This window comes from Ictidomys tridecemlineatus, chromosome 15 (assembly GCF_052094955.1).
Source record: "Ictidomys tridecemlineatus isolate mIctTri1 chromosome 15, mIctTri1.hap1, whole genome shotgun sequence".
Taxonomy (NCBI): domain Eukaryota; kingdom Metazoa; phylum Chordata; class Mammalia; order Rodentia; family Sciuridae; genus Ictidomys; species Ictidomys tridecemlineatus.
The window spans coordinates 43,389,225-43,408,636 of NC_135491.1; the positions used below are offsets into that span (position 1 = coordinate 43,389,225).

The following is a 19,412-nucleotide window of genomic DNA, read 5'->3' on the forward strand; positions in this document are numbered from 1 at the left end:
ATAGAACACTCCTGGAATCCCAGCGACTCAGGAGGCTGAGGCAGGATTGTAAGATCAAGGCCAGCCTGGGTAAAATAAAAAATAAAAAAGCCTGGGAATGTAGCTCAGTGGTAGAACATCTTTGGGTTCAATCCCCAGTCCCCGCCCCCCTCCAAAAAAAAAAGAAAAAAAAAAAAAAAGAAAAATCACTAAGTTGGTAGGAAGACCAGGACTTGGAATAGGATGGAGGAGCTGGAGGTAAATGGATGGGTGGACAGGTATTTAGAAAATGGGCTTGACAAAATTCTTAACTGATTGTGAGGAGGAAGAAGGAGGCTTCGAGGTTACCCCCAGGGTTTTTGACTTGGATCTTTGGGCAGATGGTGAGGCCATTATTGGGTTAGGAGAGGAAAGGGTTTGGTAGGAAGTTAAGTTCAGGGCAAGTTTTGCTTAAGGCACCCATGGAGCAGGTGTCCAAGTTGTTGAATATTTTACAGGTGCGATACTTAGGAGAGGGGTCGATACAGGAATAGGAAGCCAGGGGATATTAACAGTAAGGAACCGGATTGGCCGCTAGGTTCGGGGTGTGCAAAGCGCAGCCGTTACGTAGTGGCGGGACTCAGTCTCGTGACTGCCGGGTCAGGTAGCCCAGCTTTCAGGTACTGTCAGAATCCGGGCGGATAAAGTGGAGGGCGGTGTTAGCCCCTCCCAGTCACGCCTCTCTGCCGGCTTCTTGTCCTCTTCATCATTGGGCAATATTACTGTTCGTCAAGGACCCGCCTCCGAAGATAAACCAATCAGGAATTTAGGGCGGGGCTTTCTTCTGGAGCTTGTTCTCTTCTAGGGCGGGTTCTCGGGAAGTGGGACCGGAGAGGCGGCTGCCCCTGCACTGTGCGCAAGCGCGCAGCTGAGGTGCCCGAGAAGGCGGCAGCGAGCAAGCTGGTGAGAAAAGGGCTGGAGGTTCGAGGTAAGGAAGGGGATGACCCGAGATGTGGACGCCTCCTTTCCTGCCAGCCCTCGCCGGCGCCTGGCTCTCTCCCGCGCTCGGCGCGGCCTTAGGTGTTGGGTGGAGAGCCGAATGGGGTGAGGGGAGGTTAGAGGGCGGGCCCGTAGCCGGGAGGGACAAGCTGGGCCCACGGTCACCGTCACCCCACTCGCACGCACGCGCCACGTGGGCCTGCGGGCTGGCCGAGGACTCGGCTGTGGACCGCGACACCCACACTAGCAGTTTTATGCCCGGAGCACCCTTTGAGCTTGGCGTCCTGACCGAGTTCCCATCTTGTACAACCTGGGAAGTGGAGACTCAGAGGCACCAAGTCGGTGGGGTGGCTGGGAGCTGGGACGTGGCCGCGCCCGGGTTTGAGGGGCATCGGGCTTAGTAGATTCTGGAGCCCGGGCTATAAGGCAGGGATCATAGACTTGAACTCCAGACCTGTCTTTTTTTTTTTTTTTTTTTTTTTTTTTTTTTAAAGAGACGTGAAATTGGGTCCCAGCTGCTGCCTGCCGGCTCTGCTGAGCCCGGAAGTGTCCGAAGCCCTCTGTGCTCCTGACTGACCTCTCCTGTCCCCAAGTTTAGCGGGGTGGGTACTGTCCTCAGTGCTGGGGCTCTCGAAATCCAGACAAACTCAGAGAGGGCAGATTTCATAATGAAATCTGAAAACACGTGGGAAATGCCCTTCCTCCTTCCCCGGTCATCTGAGAGAAGCTAATTATAATGGCTGGAGCAGTTTTTTTTTTTTTTCCTCGTTGCCCAAGGAAAAATACCACGAAGGCTGGAAAAGGCACTATGAAACTGTTTCTTTCATGCCTCTCTGGAGGCAGATGTGAAGCTTTTTAGAAATCAGTGTTGGCAATGAGTCCAAGACCTTTGATCTACTGAATCCTCATTTGGGAATAAGTAGATTAAAACCTAAGTAAGAAAAAGGTTGCTGCATAAGGCCATGTGGTTAGGTGTTTTACAAATAACAGGTTAGTGGAAACAACCTCTAAGTCCTTAGCATTAGATAAGTCAATTGAGGCATATTACATATTCATTCAGTGGATTAGAACACACACACGCACACACACACAAAATGCTCATAACAGGAAAGCCAGATTCAAAGTTATAAGAACAGCATGGAGGAATATATACTTAATGACAAAAATAACTGCTTTTTTTCTAAGCAAAAGGATCATATTTTATTAAATCTTCACGAAACTCTGTTAGACTGGCATTATTACCATCCCACCCGTGGATAACTGGAGTTCAGATTATGCAGTATATCCAATGCTAGACAGATAATTACTGGGCCTCTGAAAATGTCACATTTAGCAATATTTAAGAACTTATTGTGTGCCAGGTACAGGGCTAGACACTGAAGAACTAATGGTAAGATAGTTAATAGTTTTTAAACACATGGAGCTTATAGACTAGTAAGGAAGCAGATATCTAAATGAATATTTTGAGTGCTGGGGAGATTGTGTACATGGGAGCTAGACAATAGGGTCTTGCAGGAGAAAGAATTTGGGAAGGAGAGGAAAAAGAGACTCTGAGTTGGCTAGTAGGGAGAAGGGAGGACTTCAGTGACCCTGTAAAAGCAGAAAATATATAAAACCTGTATCCCAAATTTGTAGAATGTGATTATGTGTTATAATGAGGAATAGGGACACTTACTTAGCCTTTTGAATTTAATCAACTCTTCTAAATTGCTTAAATCATTTTTGTTTAGGATACTAGCAAATTAAATGTTTCAGAAGTTGATATTTTTAAGAAATTTTGAAACTTTCTTAAACTCTTTAATTTTCAGGCTTAAAAAAATTCCCGTTTGCTAGTTTATATTCAGAATGTCAAGTACTGTGTCCTACTGGATCTTAAATTCTGCAAGGAACCACATTGCTACATTTCAAGGGGGAAGACGCTTATACTCAAGGTGTATTTCAAATAGGAATCAATCGAAATGGAAGCTCTTTTCCTGGGTGCCACCAACGCTGAAAAACAGTTCCCCTTGTGGTAGCTTCGCTCTACAGAAAGCTTACAGACACACATCAACGGAGGAAGAGGATTTCCACTTGCAGCTCAGTCCTGAGCAGGTAAACGAAGTGCTTCGCGCTGGTGAATCATCCCACAAGATCCTTGACTTCAACAGTGGAGTCCCAAATTCAGTGTTGCGGTTTGAGAGCAATCAGCTAGCTGCCAATTCCCCAGTGGAGGACCGGAGAGGTATAGCCTCCTGCTTGCAGACCAGTGGACTGATGTTTGGCATCTTTGATGGACACGGTGGCCATGCATGTGCACAAGCAGTGAGCGAGAGGCTCTTCTATTATGTGGCAGTGTCCCTGATGTCCCACCAAACCTTGGAGCAGATGGAGGGAGCAATGGAGAACATGAAGCCCCTGCTGCCCATCCTGCAGTGGCTCAAACATCCTGGGGACAGTATCTATAAAGATATCACTTCAGTGCATCTTGACCACCTCCGTGTCTATTGGCAGGAGCTACTTGACCTACACATGGAATTGGGACTGAGCATTGAGGAAGCATTAATGTACTCGTTCCAGAGACTGGATTCTGATATCTCACTGGAAATCCAGGCTCCCCTGGAAGATGAAGTGACAAAGAACCTATCACTCCAGGTTGCCTTCTCTGGGGCAACAGCTTGCATGGCCCATGTCAACGGAGTTCACTTGCATGTAGCAAATGCTGGTGACTGCCGGGCCATCCTTGGTGTTCAGGAGGACAATGGTATGTGGTCTTGTCTACCCCTTACCCGTGACCACAATGCCTGGAATCCAGCTGAGCTATCCCGGCTTAAAAGGGAACACCCTGAGTCAGAGGACAAGACAGTCATCATAGATGACAGATTGCTGGGTGTCCTCATGCCCTGCAGGGCCTTTGGGGATGTTCAGCTGAAGTGGAGTAAAGAGCTGCAGCGCAACGTCCTAGAAAGGGGCTTTGATACTGAGGCCCTCAACATTTACCAGTTCACCCCCCCACACTACTATACTCCACCCTACCTGACTGCCAAACCTGAGGTTACGTACCACAGGCTGAGGCCCCAGGATAAGTTCCTCGTGCTGGCCTCCGATGGCCTGTGGGACATGCTGGACAATGAGGATGTGGTAAGACTGGTGGTGGGGCACCTGTCCAAGGCAGGTTGCCACAAGCCAGACCTGGCCCAAAGACCCGCCAACCTGGGGCTCATGCAGAGTCTGCTGCTGCAGAGGAAAGTTAGTGGGCTCCACGCAGCTGACCAAAATGCAGCCACACACCTGATCAGGCATGCCATTGGGAGCAACGAGTATGGGGAGATGGAGCCAGAGCGACTGACAGCAATGCTGACCTTGCCAGAGGACCTGGCAAGGATGTACAGGGATGATATCACTGTCACTGTGGTGTATTTTAACTCAGACTCAATTGATGCGTATTACAAGGGGGATTAAGAGTTTCCCATCCTATTGCCCAGTTAACATAAATGCTCTTTAAAACATTTTCTTTTACTTTTAAATGAGCTATGCAAATATCACTGTTGAAAGGACAGGCAGATATTAGCTTGCTGAATATTTGACTAACATGAGAAGAGGAGGAAAACAGCTAAGGTTTAAAAACAGTAGTGGTGATTTCATATGTCTGAATGTACTGGTCAACTCTTCTATGCAGAGAGGGCAGAGGACCATAGAATTGGCCCTTGGCTCATATAGCCCAAATCCTTATAAAGACACTGTTAAACTGTGTCATCCTGAACTTTCAAAGGGTAAATTTAATCATGATTCTAAGCATAAAGAACTTCAGGATCTTCTGAGATTCAACTGCAAAATCTGCATATTTGATCATTCTGAATTCACAATCATGCATCTAGGCTTATGAAGAGTTTTTTTTTGTTTTGTTTTGTTTAATTAATAAAGCCTAGGGTTACAAAGCATACTACAGTACACTTTTCTATGCAATATTCTAACTTTTTTTGTGAATATTCTTGTGAAGACCTTCTGTAATACTACATTCTAGTTCTGTTTTAGCTTATTTACAAATTAATCCTCAAACTTACAAGCAGGCCTACTGTAAGCATGTTTTGTTTTTTAGCTGAGAGTAAGAGGGTCTAAGCCTCTGGACCAGCTAAATTTACTTGTACAGCAATGAGTCTCACTCCAGAAACTTTGAGCCATACTAGGGGGTAATTTATGTCTAATCCTTAACTCCTGGCCTTTTTCTTGTGTTAAAAAATGTCCTTCTAGGCTTATTTAATAACCCCCTTCACTTCCTGAGGGGATTATTTACAGCATTTAGCCTTTTTGATTATATCTCTCAAACATTCTTCTGTTAATTCCATCTGACACAGTCCTTCTACCTCTGCCCAGTCTTGCCCTGCAGCTGCTGACTACACAAGAGTATCTTAGAAAGTCTTTCACCTGTTTTCTATTCAAATGGGTTTCAGGAAAGGAGGCTATGTGAGCATGTGTGATAGTTGTGATGGACATTTAGGCAGGAGACGGAATTATTTAGTGGACTTAAGATTTAGTCTGAATCTGGAGAGGTGAAAACATGAAGGGTCTAAAGAGAACAGGTATTGTCCGAGACTCTGCATCCTGAAGGGCAGTGAGGAGGAGGGAGGAGTGAGACTTATTAGATGGGACATCTACCCTAGAATGCGATCAATCACCATTGTTACTTCTCAGAAATTAGACCATGTTTAGTATAGGAGTTAAGGCAAAAATAAAAATTTAACTTGTCATGGTTTCCATGGGCCACAGAGACTGTTTACTTAAAAATTAACCCACATGGATCCTTTTTGGGATGAATTTCCTCTTGTCATGTGCAGCTGTGGCATTTAAACAGGAAATGTGTCCCTAAATAGAAACACAAATATAATTCCACAAAATTGACCATTTTGGTTTTCCTGTACTGCATCAGGCAGAATTCTTCAGCGTAGTCAAATTGCATTAGTTGATCCCTCTTACCCTGCCATCCCCCTGAAACGAAAAGCTAATAACCTGAGTGTTTTCCTCTTATTTGTGTCCCAGCTGACATTCAGTCAATCGTTGGGATATGTCTAATATGGGGACATTTCTTTGTATATCATCCAGGACACCTGTTTAGTGACATGGCTTCATCTAAGAAATTCTCTTTTAGGTACTTAAGTCTTGGTCCTTTTTTTCCTGAAACCATTATTATTCTCTTAGATCTCTTAGACCTTAACTCAGAAATAAAACGTGAATCACTACCATTCTGTTAGCATGAAGGTTCTTTGTTCAAACTGAGATGCGGACTCTGCTTGCCTAATGTTTTTCTTTGTCCTTTGTTTTCCATGCCAGCTATACCCTGGAACCTTAACTGGCCTAGAGCGTCTGAATCCTACTTTGGATGCATGGTTCATAAATGTGTCTGATTCAGTAGCTTGAGTAGCAGCTGATAGAACACAGATTTCCCACCTGTGTCTCCAAGCCTGTTTTTTTCCTTTGCCTATTAGATTTCCCTCCTATCTAGTTGGCATATTGAAAGGGAAGAATGGCCCATTTATGTCTTTTTTCTGCTGTGAACTGTCAGTTCTTACTATGAGTGCTCCAGGGAGTCTAACCCTCTGGTTAAACTCCAGTGTGTCTGTCTCCAGACTTTAGTTCTTATTAGCAGCCTTCCTAAAGCACATGGTCTACTGCTTTGGGACACTGCAATTGGAAAGGAGGTTAGAGGTCTTTGTCAAATTTTGCAAAGCACCTGTCATTCCTTTTATAGAGAGATTTCAATTTTGAGGCTTTTTAAATATTTTTTTTTAAATGCAATTGGCCATGTAATATTTTAGATGTAACTTTAAAGGAAATATGCTTTGGTGCTTAAAATTATTTATTATTTTAGGTATGAAACTGATAATATTGGTGTAATTTAGATATTATTTATATATAAATAATATAGCTCTGTCAATTCTGGGTCAAAATGGATAGAGAAGATGGTATTCTCAATTCAAATTGGTATGCTAGATTGTTACTGAGATTCAGCTTTCTGAGATGTTATTTGTATATTAAAGAAAATTTATTATAATGAAAATATAAACCTTGGGATATATTAATGTGTGAACATATTTTTCCCTGAAGTACATTTGGCCTAAAATGTTATAGGTCTTGAAGGTTCAGTTTGAGACACAAATTGACACTTTTTAAACATAAATGAAACATAAACAACTTGAACTCGAATTAGTTAAAGAAGAATATAATTATGTGGAATAAAAAAAAGGTGTTCAGAATGAGTCTGGCTGGACTCTTTAGTCCATCAGCCCATAACGGCCCATGTTTATTTGACAACTTTTGGGAAGTCTTAAATTTCCAGGTCAAACCATAACATCCTGGAACTGAGTCAACTTGGTTTCATCAGAAAATGATTCTTCACTTGTTTCTGAAATGTGATCCCCATTACAGAAAAAGCCCTGGTATAGCCTTGGAGCTGGGGGACCCAGACTTATGACACCTCAATAAGCTTGTGATAGAGCTGCCATGTGCATGACCTGAGGGGAAGGTATGTTTGGTTGCTGTTTAACCATCTCCTGAGCCGACCCAGGCACTGTCCCTTCCTTCTGGGGCATCTGATGTCTAACTTGCCTCCCAGAAAATATTTATTAAACATTCTCTTGGAATAATTATTAACCATGTTCTTTAATAATTATTGGCATTTGTATTTGGCACTGTAACCAATGTTCATATCTGACACTGATTTTCTCCAACCATTAGTGCTATTTAATCAAAACTTGTAAATAAAAGAAGCAAAATGAAATTTGGCTTCCTTTGGTGTGAGCACTAATTTTTCTAGCCTTTAGGACACTGTGTTTTGTTACACCACCTTTATCTGACCAAGGAAGAGTTTAGGCTTTAAGAGTCCACCCAAAAGACAAACATGGTGTTCTACAAATTTTTGGTGGCTGCTGAGTACCCAGGAAGTCCTCATTTATGTTAACCATATGTGGAAAAGGGAATAGACTTGTGCTGTGAGGGTCTCCATACATTTAGGGCCAAGGCCTACTGGGATTTTAGATAGATGTTGATTTTGTCTGTGTGTGTGTGTGTGTATGTATTGGGCTTTTAGAAGGAGCAGATTTTTTGGGAGGGCATTAGGGATTGAACTCAGGGGCACTCAACCACTGAGCCATATCCCCAGCCCTATTTTGTATTTTATTTAGAGACAGGATCTCATTGAGTTGCTTTGCACCTCACTGTTGCTGAGTCTGGCTTTGAACTAATGATCCTCCTGCCTCAGCCTCCTGAGCCACAGGGATTATAGGCCTGCGCAACCACACCCGGCAAGGAACAGATTTTTGATTGACATAGAAGATTGTACATATTTATGGGTTACAATCTGATATTTTAGCTCATGTGTACATTGTGTATTGATCCAATCAGGGTAATTAGTATATCATCACCTTAACATTTTATCATTTTTTAGCAGATTTTGGTGAGGGAAAGATGGAAGGTGAAACTGGAGAATAATGATATATTATCCCCCTTTTTTCTTTGATAAAAGGCTCAAGTTAGAAAACTTCCCATGATTCCATAGTATGGACAAGATTTGAACCAAGTTTTAAATATTGTCCCTGTACTGAACTTTCAGAAAGGGAAAATACTTCATTGAAAACCTCTTTTTGCACAGTTTTGGACCAGCGTAGAGGGGCCAGGAGAAGAGGTCACTGGTGCTGAAAGGGAGCCAGAAGACTTTTTAGGCTCATTGCCGAGAATAAAATAGAGAAATAGGTTTGTTAATTCTTGATACTGCTTTGACTATTAGGCTCCATATACTTATCTTAGACATTCCAATATCTGATAATTTTGAAAGACAATAAAAATAGAAGGAACACAGAAGAACTACATTTTAAAAATTGAACTGTTTGGGCTCAATTTTCCTAGAGAGAGGGAAATTAAATTTACAAATTTAAGTTTCAGTTTTCACCCTTAGTGTTTTTGTTTCTATTTTACTTGATGCTATTAAGTGCCCTTAAATGGTCCTCAGTCTGGAGAACCTCTGAATTGTGGAGTCTGCACTTCAGGTGGCTCCCCTAGGAGGATGGGTAAGCCTTTACTGACTTCCGTGGGTCAGAGCGTCTTTGTCTCATTGGCTTTATTGTCTTCTCCAAGCATGTCTTGGTCTGAGAAATGACCAGGCCGGGACTTCAGGGCTGAGGAGGCCAGGGTTCCAGTGCCAGCTTTTACTGCCAAGGGAATAAGCAGCCTAGACTTGTGGATAAACGGTCTGGGGAGGGACAATCCAGAATCCACTCATTTCCTATCTCAATTCTTCCTGCCTTCCCAGGATTCTGGAAAACCCTCATCTGCCCAACCTTGTTCTCTCTATAGCAGATAAACAGAAGGAATGTCTGCCTACCTCTGTTTGAGCCTTGCATGCCCCAGAGCCGGTCATGTGGAGCTGTCCAGGAATGGCCCAATCCAGCTAGGGGCTGAGAGGCCTATGACACAGCCACAGTGGGGAACGGGAAGGGCCAGTCCAGGGAAGAGAGCACATGGATTGAAGCCCAGGATCTAGTCCAGCCCAGGGTCTGGGGACAGGGCTCCTGGAGCATTGTTGCAGTGAAGGGGGAGGGGAAGCTAGCTAAATGTGGCTGGCTGGGCAAGGATGAGGCCCTCAGGGGACCTCTAGGATGGGAAAATGAGAAAAGTGGTGTAGTGGCCTCAGGAAGGGCTATGGGCATGGCTTGCTCTGGCATCAGCCTGAGGTAGGGAGGAGAGCTGGGAATCCTGCCTTAACTCCCCAATATCCTGTGGTGTTACTTCCAGGGCTGTCACTCTTATTACTCTCCTCCCACCCCCACCCCTTTAGCCTCAGGCCTGGCCCTGTCCTGCTTCAGGCATGCTCAGAATGAATGTGGAATGAGTGAAGAAGGATGGAAGGACAGATGGATGGATAGATGATAAGGGAGGAGTAAATGAAGAGGAACTAGGGTACAGGAGGCTCAGAGAAGTAGGAGGAGAAGAGTGAGTGGTGGCCTGGAAGCAGAAAGAAGCAAGGGGAGTTGGCAAAGAGGGTCCAGATCCAGAAATGCCATGGATGTGGCTGGATGGAAATGAATAATTAGCTAAGAAAGATTTGCTGCAGGAGAGGGGCAGACCATTCAGTAATCTCACTTGGGGATGAAGACAGAGGATGGGCCTGGATGGAGAGATGGAGGTAAGGACAGGGTGTTGACTTTCTGAGAAAAGGCTTGGCTGAGTTGCCGGGAGGACCCTACCTCTGAAACAAAGTGGTACAGAGGGTGGGAGGATAGGGAATGTCATCAACAAACCAGTGTGCTCCTTGGCTTGTGGGAGGGGAGAGTGTCCATGGGGCACTTGGGGTCCCAGGGAATCTGCTGACTCTGAACAGAGTTTTGGCACTGAGGATGGAGGAGATGGGGTTTTTCCCACCTCTGCCCAGTGGCTTGATCACTAAATCCTGCAAGTAGTGTGATGGGTGGAACATCAGCAGAAAGCCCGAGGCCATGTGTGATCCAGAGGCTGCCTCTAGATGTCACCATCCAGCCATGCTGACACCAGATGCAGCCAGGGTGGGAGGAGTGTGTTCCTGAGGCCTAGCCCCAGCCTGAGCAAGCTTTCTCTGTGACCGCAAGCTGAAACAAGTTTGGAAAGTCTCAGAAGTCTTTGGGGCAAGAAACAAGTGTGGGATGGGAGAAGGACTCTGATTTGTGGTCACCCAGCTCAGATTTATGGGAAAGGGGCTGCTAGGGTCCCAGATTGCGGCAGAGAAGGTGGTAGATCACATATGTGATCAGAGAGTGGCTGCTATGGTGACAGCGTGGCTTTTCCTCTGTAGACTACCTTACACTTCTGATCCCATCCTCCCTACTCTACTCCTTACAGCCAGTTCCCACAGCCACTTTTCCAGCAACCCTGGGGTCCATGCCTTCCTGCCAACATCCTGTCCCAATTTCAACAAAAATCCGAACCACCTTTATCCTCCCCTGCCCCCAAATGACAACTGCTCCTCTAGTCATTTCCACGCACCACACTGCAGTCGACTCTGTCACTCCTGTGTTCAGAACCCTTCTGTGGCTCCTTATCACCCTTAAGGTAAGAGCTCAGATTCTTACTGGCCTCCTTGACCTCTCCCCCTCCTCCCCAGTTGTATGGGCCCAACTGTCACACAAAGCACTATGTTCCTAGAATGTACCAGGCCTGCTGTTTCCTCTGGCCAAAACACCTGCACCATCCTTCACCAAATCTTGGGTTATGTCTACTTATTGAGTTGGATTCTGCTGAGGCGACGTTCCTGACTTTCTAGGCCTCCTCTGGCTCCCATGTACTGACCCTCCATCATATCTCCTTGGGTGCTTCCTGTCTTTATGTCTATTGACCCTTTTGGCAGCAGGGACCTGGTCTGACTCTCCTCTGGATCCCCAGGAATCAGCCCAGTGCCTGGCATGCAGTAGGCACTCAACAAGTGGATTTAAAATGTTAGGGTGGGGCCTGGGAGTATAACTCAGTGGTGGAGCATTTGCCTAGCATGCAGGAGGCCCTGGGTTCAATTCCCAACATTGCAAAATAATTTTTAAAAATTTATTCTAATTTGTTATATATGATGGCAGAATGCAGTTCACTTCATATTACACAAATAGAGCACCGTTTTTCATGTCTCTGGTTGTACACAAAATAGAGTCACACCATTCGTGTTTTCATACTTAGGGTAATGATGCTCATCTCATTCCACCATCTTTCTTACCCCTGTTCTCCCTCCCTTCCTTTCCCTCTCCCTTGCCCTATCTAAACTTGCCCTATCTAAATCTATTTCTCTCATGCTCTCCCCCATCCCAATTATGAATCATCATCCTTATATCAGTGAAAACATTCGGCATTTGGTTTTTTGGGATTGGCTTACTTCACTTAGTATGATATTCTCCAACTCCATCCATTTACCTTCAAATGCCATGATTTTATTCTCTTTTAATGATGAGTAATATCCATTGTGAATATATACCACATTTTCTGTATCCATTAATCTACTGAAGGGTATCTATATTGGTTTCACAATTTAGCTATTGTGAATTGTTCTGCTATAAACATTGATGTGGCTGTTTTCAAGTCCTTTGGGTATAAACCAAGGAGTGGAATAGCTGGATCATGGTGGTTCCATTCCCAGTTTTTCAAGGAATCTTCATACTTCTTTCCAGATTGGTTGTACCAATTTACAGTCCCACCAGCAATATAAGAGTGTCTTCTTTTCCCTACCCACATCCTCGCCAACTCTTATTGTTGTTTGTATTCTTAATAGCTGGCATTCTGACTGGAGTGAGATGAAATCTTAGAGTAGTTTTGATTTGCATTTCTCTAATTGCTAAAGATATTTAATATTTTTTTCATATATTTGTTGACCGATTGTATATTATCTTCTAAGAAGAGTCTGTTCAGTTCCTTGGCCCACTTATTGATTGGGTTATTTGTTTTTTTGGTTGCAAAAGAATTTTTTTAAAAATGTTAGGGAAGGAAGAGTGAGAAAAGAAAAAGGTCTTGATTTTCCCCCACAAATTGGAGTTGCCTCTTCCAACAGTTGGGCCAGCCTTTTAGTCATTCCCGGGGTGGAGTTTGGAATCCTCTTCCTTTTGTTTCTTCAGTTATGGGTTAAAGGATATCTCAATTCTTTGACTTTCCTTCCATCAAAGCAGTGGGGTGGAATTCCCCTCCCCTTTAATCCGGGATGACTTTAGCCACTTGCTTACAACCAAGAGAATATAGCAAAAGTGATACTGGGGGTTGGTAATCTTAAAGTGTGGCAAAGTCTTGATAATTGGTGACTCTGATACATGATTTACGTAGCTTTATTATACTATCCACTCTATTTTTGATATTGGAAGTTTATTTATTGTTTTGGTGTTGGGGATCAACCCAGGGTCTTTCTCATGCTAATCATATGCTCTATTACTGAGTTACATTCCCTAGAGCTCCTAGAAATTTTTTTATTAGAAAAAAACAAAACAAAACAAAACTTCAGTGACATCCTCCCAACCCTGGCCCTTTCATCCTCTCTGGCTTCCAAAGAGTCCAAAATACCTCAGTCCCTTTCTTATATATCATGCAAGGTCAAGTGTGATCTGGCCCTGCCCACCTCACTTCCTATCTCTTCAGTTCTGTTCTTGGCCACTCTGATCTCCTTTCGGCCAGGGAAGAGCCATAGCAGGGACTTGGTTTATGATAATTTAAGATAATAAACTAGGCCACATTGAGTGAGCACATATTCTGGCCAAGTGCTGTGCTGGAGGACTTTATCTTATTTAATCCTCACACAATCATGTAACAGTATTACTAACCCACTTTACAAATGAAGAAACTGAGCCCAGAGAGGTAAAATGCTGTGCCTTAGGCTACAAAACCAGTAAATGCAGAGCTGAGTTTCAAATCTTGGTGTCTGACTCCAAAGCTTCCTCTTAGCACTCATGTAATTCTTTTGAATATTTATTCATTTGATTAAAAGAAAAGTTCCACTTGCTCCCCACTGGCTTGGCAGCAACTAGGAAGGAGTAAGCTATCAATCCATAGGAATGTTCTGGCAAAAACTGGAGGAGTAAGTGCCTGGCAAGATGTGAAGGGGATGGATCAGGAGGGGTCCCCCTTGAGACTGGTACCTGTCTGTGTCGGGGGTGGGGACTGTGTGGACACAGCCTCCAGCTTAGGCTAGAGGAGACCCTGTGTATGCCTTTTCCTTGTGTCCCCTGTCAGCCTGGCCTCTGTGGCTGGGAGTAAGCAGAAGTTGGGGAATGTGGGTCTGGAACAAGCAGGAGGGAGGTCTGCTGGTCCTGCCCTACCTTGGGCCTGGCAGTTTGGGGAAGGGCCCACAACTCCTCAGGCCCACAATGAAGCCTACCCTCCCACCCAACACCTGTGAGTACTCATTGGAGGTTGAGGGTGTCAGATGGGGATTTGAACAAAGATGGTCATGGCACTAGTGTTTGCAAGAAAGAGAAACTGTACACTATTGACACGTCCTCCTCCAAGATTGGACACAGAGATTCTGTTACATCCATCCTGGCACACTTTAAAAAGTGACATGTGAAAAGAAAACATGGCGGAAGACCTTTTTTGTTTATTTGACAGGAAACTGCTATTTGTAAAATATTATAAATGGGGGGTGGGGGTGGGAAATCAACAGAATATACAGTGTGACCCCAAGTTGAAACACTTTCCCCCAGCCTGCAGACACATTCCTTCACCGGCTCCCCCCTGGTGACTTACCCCATTGGCCAGGGCGGGCGCGTGGGGGAGGGGAGTGGAACTATCTTGGGAAGGGGATGAGATCACCAGAAGGCTGGCTGATTTAGAACAGGGTAACTTTTTCCACCCATATGGCTCTCAGAGACTTCTGCACTGGCTCATAAACCTTGGCGCCAGTCTCAGGAAGGAGTGGAGCCATGTGTCCCCTCCCCAGCATGAAGATGGTGGCCTATTGTAAGGGGGCCAGCACCTCGCCAGGGTAATTTTTCCTGCACAGTAGGGGATAAGCCACCTGAGAAAATAAAGTCTGAAATAGTTAGCAAAGAAATAAAAGACAAGGTCAGAATTATAATTTTAAGGGAGGACCTGATAGATTCTTCTAGTCCTGTAGGAGCTAAAACAGTACAGTTAGAAAATGGCTCTGGTGGTTTTATTTAAGGGAGTACATCAAAGTCAGGGACAAGGTTTCAGGGGTGGAGTTTTGCTTCATGATATCTTGCAGTCAACTGATTGATTGGCATCTTGGTAGGTCACACCCATCTCTGAGAGGCTGTGTGGCTACAGCAGGTCACCCCATCTCTGGTGCTGTGTGGGACCTGGCAGAGCTGAACAGGACTCACATGTACCTAATCGATCTTACCAGCAGGATTGCCACTGGAAGTTCCCAAATACCAGATTTTCCTATTCAATGGGCTCCATGCTGATTTGGTCCACACGTAGTTCATGGATGGCTCTCGACAGTGGCTAAAGCTTTTTTAGCCACCAGACAGGGCTGAAGTTCAGAGTGGTAAAGTGGGGGAGAGGGGGCATTTCCAGGTCTCAACTGGGTTTCGGTATGAACTTTGTTCCCAAAAGATCTGGGTGTCGTGTCACTCACCCCAGAGTCCAAGATGGACAGAAAGTGCATTTTTTGGGTATAAGACTATCCCAGACGTCAGCCACCTTGTGAAGTGCAGAGCTGATGGCCTGGCACTTAACACCTGCCTCTAACATCTGGTGGGTCTTGGGATTCCAATCAGCCAGTCTGGCCTTCCCTGGAGACCTGCCCAAGCCAGCCGCCAATTTCTGGCCAAAACCCTGCTGTGGGTAGTTGTGAGGGAAAGAGAGTTGGGAAAGGAATCGGGATCTAATTTCTCACTGGTAAATGAAGTTCAGTTCAGTCTCCCCGGACCCTGTGTCTGCAGCTTCAACGTCGATTAGCCTACCCTAAACCTGAGCTCCAGCCTCAAGGAAACTGCAGTGTGTCCCAATCCTTGAGCCTAGTCACATCTCTGAACCTTTGCCCAGGTGCTTGTCCCAGCCCAGTTACCCTTCCCCTCTCCAGCTGCCTTTATCAAAACTCCTACCCTGAGCTGAGTCAGATGCCATCTGTCCCCAAGTCAGTGTTCTAATCCTGCCAGCTTGTCCATGTTCATCTGAGGTCAGGGGTTGGATCCAGGGAAAATTCCTGGACCTGTTAGATGAAGGAAAAGGCAGGCCCCTAGAAGGGATAGGGGGTCAGGAGAGGACCAACTGTGCGCTCAGCACTGCTCTGTGACAGGACCACCAGGGGTAGCTAGGAAACAAGCGCTTCAGACACCCTAATGCTCAGCCAGAAAACATGGTGTGGGCACCTTGGCTTAGGCTTAGTAGGCCAATGACAGGAGCTGGACAGAACTGGAATAAGCCAGTGTCTCTTTCTTAGCCTAAGCTCTGGGCAGCAGGGCTAGGAATAGAAATCAGATAGAGTTGTTCTTGGAAAATCCCCACAAACCCTGCCAGAAGTGTGCTCTAGTGTCAGACTCTGGCTCCTTCAGAATTGGAGGGGAAAGGATTTTTCTTCTTCTGGGTGATAAGGTTCTTGCCCTCTCTGGACATGTAGGCCTGGCTCTGAGACAGCTAAAGTGGGGATTCACCCATCTATTGAGCCATCTCTCAAATTCTCCAAATTCTCAGCCTCATTGAAAAGTAGGGACCCAGTTTTCCAGCATTTGTGCAGGAATCTGACACTCAGACATGCCAAGTGGCTCGTCTGAGGTCACATGGCTGAGTCAGGATTGGACTATTGAGGGTCAGCTGGTATGCAGTTTCAGTCCCCCACCCCCATTCAGCATCCCCAAGAGGGCAGGGTGTCCACCCACAGGCCAAGGATGCCACTTCCAGCTGTCCCACCTGACCTGGCCCTGTGCCTGTCACTCTCAGAATAACCCTGGTAGTTCTGGGCATGGATTGCAAATCATCACCTGGGACCTATTTTTGTTCTTTGGGTAACAAGGAAGTCTCACCTTGTCCAGTAACCATTTGGTGGAAGAGTAAAACATGTGACCCCCTAACCCCAACTGACATTGCTGCCCTGCTGGGAAATGACCCTGACTGAGAAGGGAAAGGCCTGGCTCAGCCACACTCCTGTTCTCTTCCTAGCCACTTCCTAGAATCTCGTTCCCACATATGGTCCTCTCTGGCAGCCCACACCTCTATACACATGCACACTCTGACCAGGAAGCCCAGAGCATCTGCTTTTGTCCTTACGATCCATCATCGAATCTTATGCACCTGAACAACCAGAAAATTCCTTCTTATGTCAGCTGTTGAATGAGCCCATTTCTTTGGGTTCTAATTGGAGCGTTCATTCTAGAATCCAGGTGCAGGGGCCATTTGGAGCCACAACATCTAGAGATTGACTTTCAGAATCTGTGGCTTTGAAATCCTGTGTGGGTAGGAACGTTTGAGAAGATGACATAAATTATGGGTACAACCACAGATACTCTAAAGGTCAAGTATAATCTCAGGAATCATGGACCCTAAATTTACAGAGTAGGTGATCCTTGAGGGAGCAGCCCGCAGATCTGTGGAGGGACACTCCAGCAGGTTTGGGTTCCTCCCTGCTGAAAACTGTTGTGTCTGTGTATATGGGAGTGTGGGAGAAGGTCATGTCCTGAGCCCAGCAGCATGAGACAAATGCTCAGAAAAAAAGACTGGAAGGAAATCTAATTAAGAAAAAAAAAGTTGCTAAAACAACAAACCAAGACTGACTGTGGCAGTAAGAGTCATGACAATAAGAGTTGTAGCTCTTGTTTTTCTTCTTCTTTCTTTGGTACTAGAAATGGAACTCAGGCCTCATGCATGCCAGGCAAGTGCTCTGCCACTGAGCTACACCCGAGCCTCCTTTTCCATTTTTTAGAGATTTTTTTTTTAATATTTATTTTTTAGTTTTTCAGTGGACACAACATCTTTATTTTTATTTGTATGTGGTGCTGAGGATCAAACCCAGTGCCGTGCTCATGCCAGGCAAGCATGCTACCGCTTGAGCCACATCCCCAGCCCGCCCCTATTCCATTTTTTGAAGGCCAATTATGTGCTAGCCCCTGTGTTAAGACAGGGCTTTGTTTGTATTATCTCAGTTAATCTCCACAGCCTGCTCTTCTCTGGGTGAGAGGGTGGAGAGTGGCCCAGGGTTGGTTTTGCCAGGTCTGCAGCTTCCCTGGAGGTGGATGGTTGAGCCTCAGGGATGCTGCGCTCTCCCTGCCAGACCCTGCCAGCCATGCTAGGAGAGAGAGGGCAGGGCTGACCCCCTTGGGGATGCCTTCAGGGAGCCAGCCAGACCCACTGAGTTAACCCCCCATTTGGCCCTACTCCTCTAGGCGTTGGGGCTTGAAATAGCAGTGGCTCAAGAGCTGACAATCAAAGGGCAGCTAAATAAAGGCCCCTCAGTCTGGGCTCTGTCGTGCACGGCTGGTAGGGCCTATTTTGAGGGAGAGAGTGCCGACGTGCCAATGGAAAATTCATGGGGCGGGAGTCTCCGAGGTGGGGGACCCGTGTGCCTCCCTCTTCCCATTCTGGCCCCTCACCCCTGAGTATGCATGTGTGCGCGCCGCGCACATGCACACACAAGTGAGTACACACACACATAGATACAAGTTCCATCCCTTAGCCCACCTTTCTGAATGTTGGACCCTGGGATCCCTACAATAGCCTGGGAAAGGGATGAAGAAACAAGCTCAGAGAAAAAAGGTGACTTGCCCAAGGTCACACGGCTAAGAAATGGGGAGGACCATGGCCAATCTGGGCTTCTGTGGCCCCCAGTCCAGTGCTGTTCACTGTCGACAGGCAATGCATTGTCCTCTGGAGTGTCAGAGGCTCAGAGACGGGAACAATGGTGGTACATTCTAGTTCACTGAGAAGGACGCATGGGAAGGAATCCCATTAGAATCCCCAGACCAGTTCTGACCGACCTCGCCTGGCTGTAGCGGGGACAGCTGGAGCAGGGCCTCAACTGCAGTGAGCCCAGCCCCCACCCCAGCCCTGTGACCACCTCACCCCCACCCTGCCCAGGCCCCCAGAGGCTGGCAGCCCCTGCCAAGTTTCCAGGGAATGTGTCAGATAAGGAGCTGGTGCTCATGACTCCTTCCCACCCTGCCACTATCTCTGACCCTACTGCCACCACCAAGTGAGTAAGAATAGCAACAGCTCTGGGGGGGGGGGGCACACACAGGGACACCACAATTTGGGACAACACAACAATGCCTTCAGGAGGACAGTTTTGGCCCTCAGATGGAGGACAGGTCTCTGGGTCTCCCTGCCCAGTCCTGCCGAGCTCCCATTGCCCTCCTGGGCTGGAAGTGCCCCCACACTGTATGGTCAAGGGCAAGCCTCAGCCCTGCAGGGCAGCAGGGCATCTGGGGTAGACAACGCTGTAGCCTTCTGGATCTTGGCCAGGGGACTGCACCCTGACCTCCACTGAGGAGCTGTGTGACCTGGAGCTCGGTGCAGTCCCCCTCTGCGCCCCTAAGCAGGGGAAGCAGCTCACTGAAGCAAGGGAAAGAGCCAGCTAAGGCTCTCCAGGAGATGGGGCCCTCACTCTTCTGGCAACAGCACCCTTGCCTGGCTTCTTCATGGCCCTGAGAGGGCTGGTCAGTGGGCATATGGATAGGGTGAGGGCCCCCATGTCCCATGCGTAGGGATCTCCATGATATGACCACAGTGGAAAGGGTCATATCATGGCTGATTTCCCTGCACCAGTCTCTTTGTGACACAGCTGTGACTGTGAGAGGGTTGCCACGTCACTCAGGGAAGAGGTTGTTGTCATGGAACCCCTGGTGAGCATCACTGTGACACCGGAAGTGGAGAGATCCAGGGAGCCTTCTCTTCATGTTCCTGAGTCACTGCAAACACCTGGGCATGATTCAGGGAGTCAAGTTCCCTGGTCCCCACATCAGTGGCCCCTGCAGTTCTCACAGACTGACTCACATCATGAACAGGGACCCAGGCCCCCTCCCTGCCCTCGCCCCAGCCCC

At 46.5% G+C, this 19,412-nt stretch overlaps 1 protein-coding gene across 2 annotated transcripts; it reads left to right on the plus strand.

Annotated features, from left to right (window-relative positions):
- The first annotated feature begins 793 nt into the window (after window positions 1-793).
- Window positions 794-7,708, plus strand: Pdp2 (pyruvate dehydrogenase phosphatase catalytic subunit 2). 2 transcript variants are annotated; one of them, XM_078032440.1, is made up of 3 exons: window positions 817-946; window positions 1,452-1,559; window positions 2,766-7,708. In XM_078032440.1, exon 3 carries the CDS (start codon window positions 2,803-2,805, stop codon window positions 4,393-4,395), a length of 1,593 nt encoding a protein of 530 aa, XP_077888566.1. In that variant the 5' UTR covers window positions 817-946; window positions 1,452-1,559; window positions 2,766-2,802; the 3' UTR covers window positions 4,396-7,708. The 2 variants fall into 2 exon arrangements, with proteins under 2 accessions (XP_005318327.1, XP_077888566.1); XM_005318270.4 differs by lacking the exon at window positions 1,452-1,559 and having other exon boundaries at window positions 794-946.
- The last annotated feature ends 11,704 nt before the right edge of the window (window positions 7,709-19,412 follow it).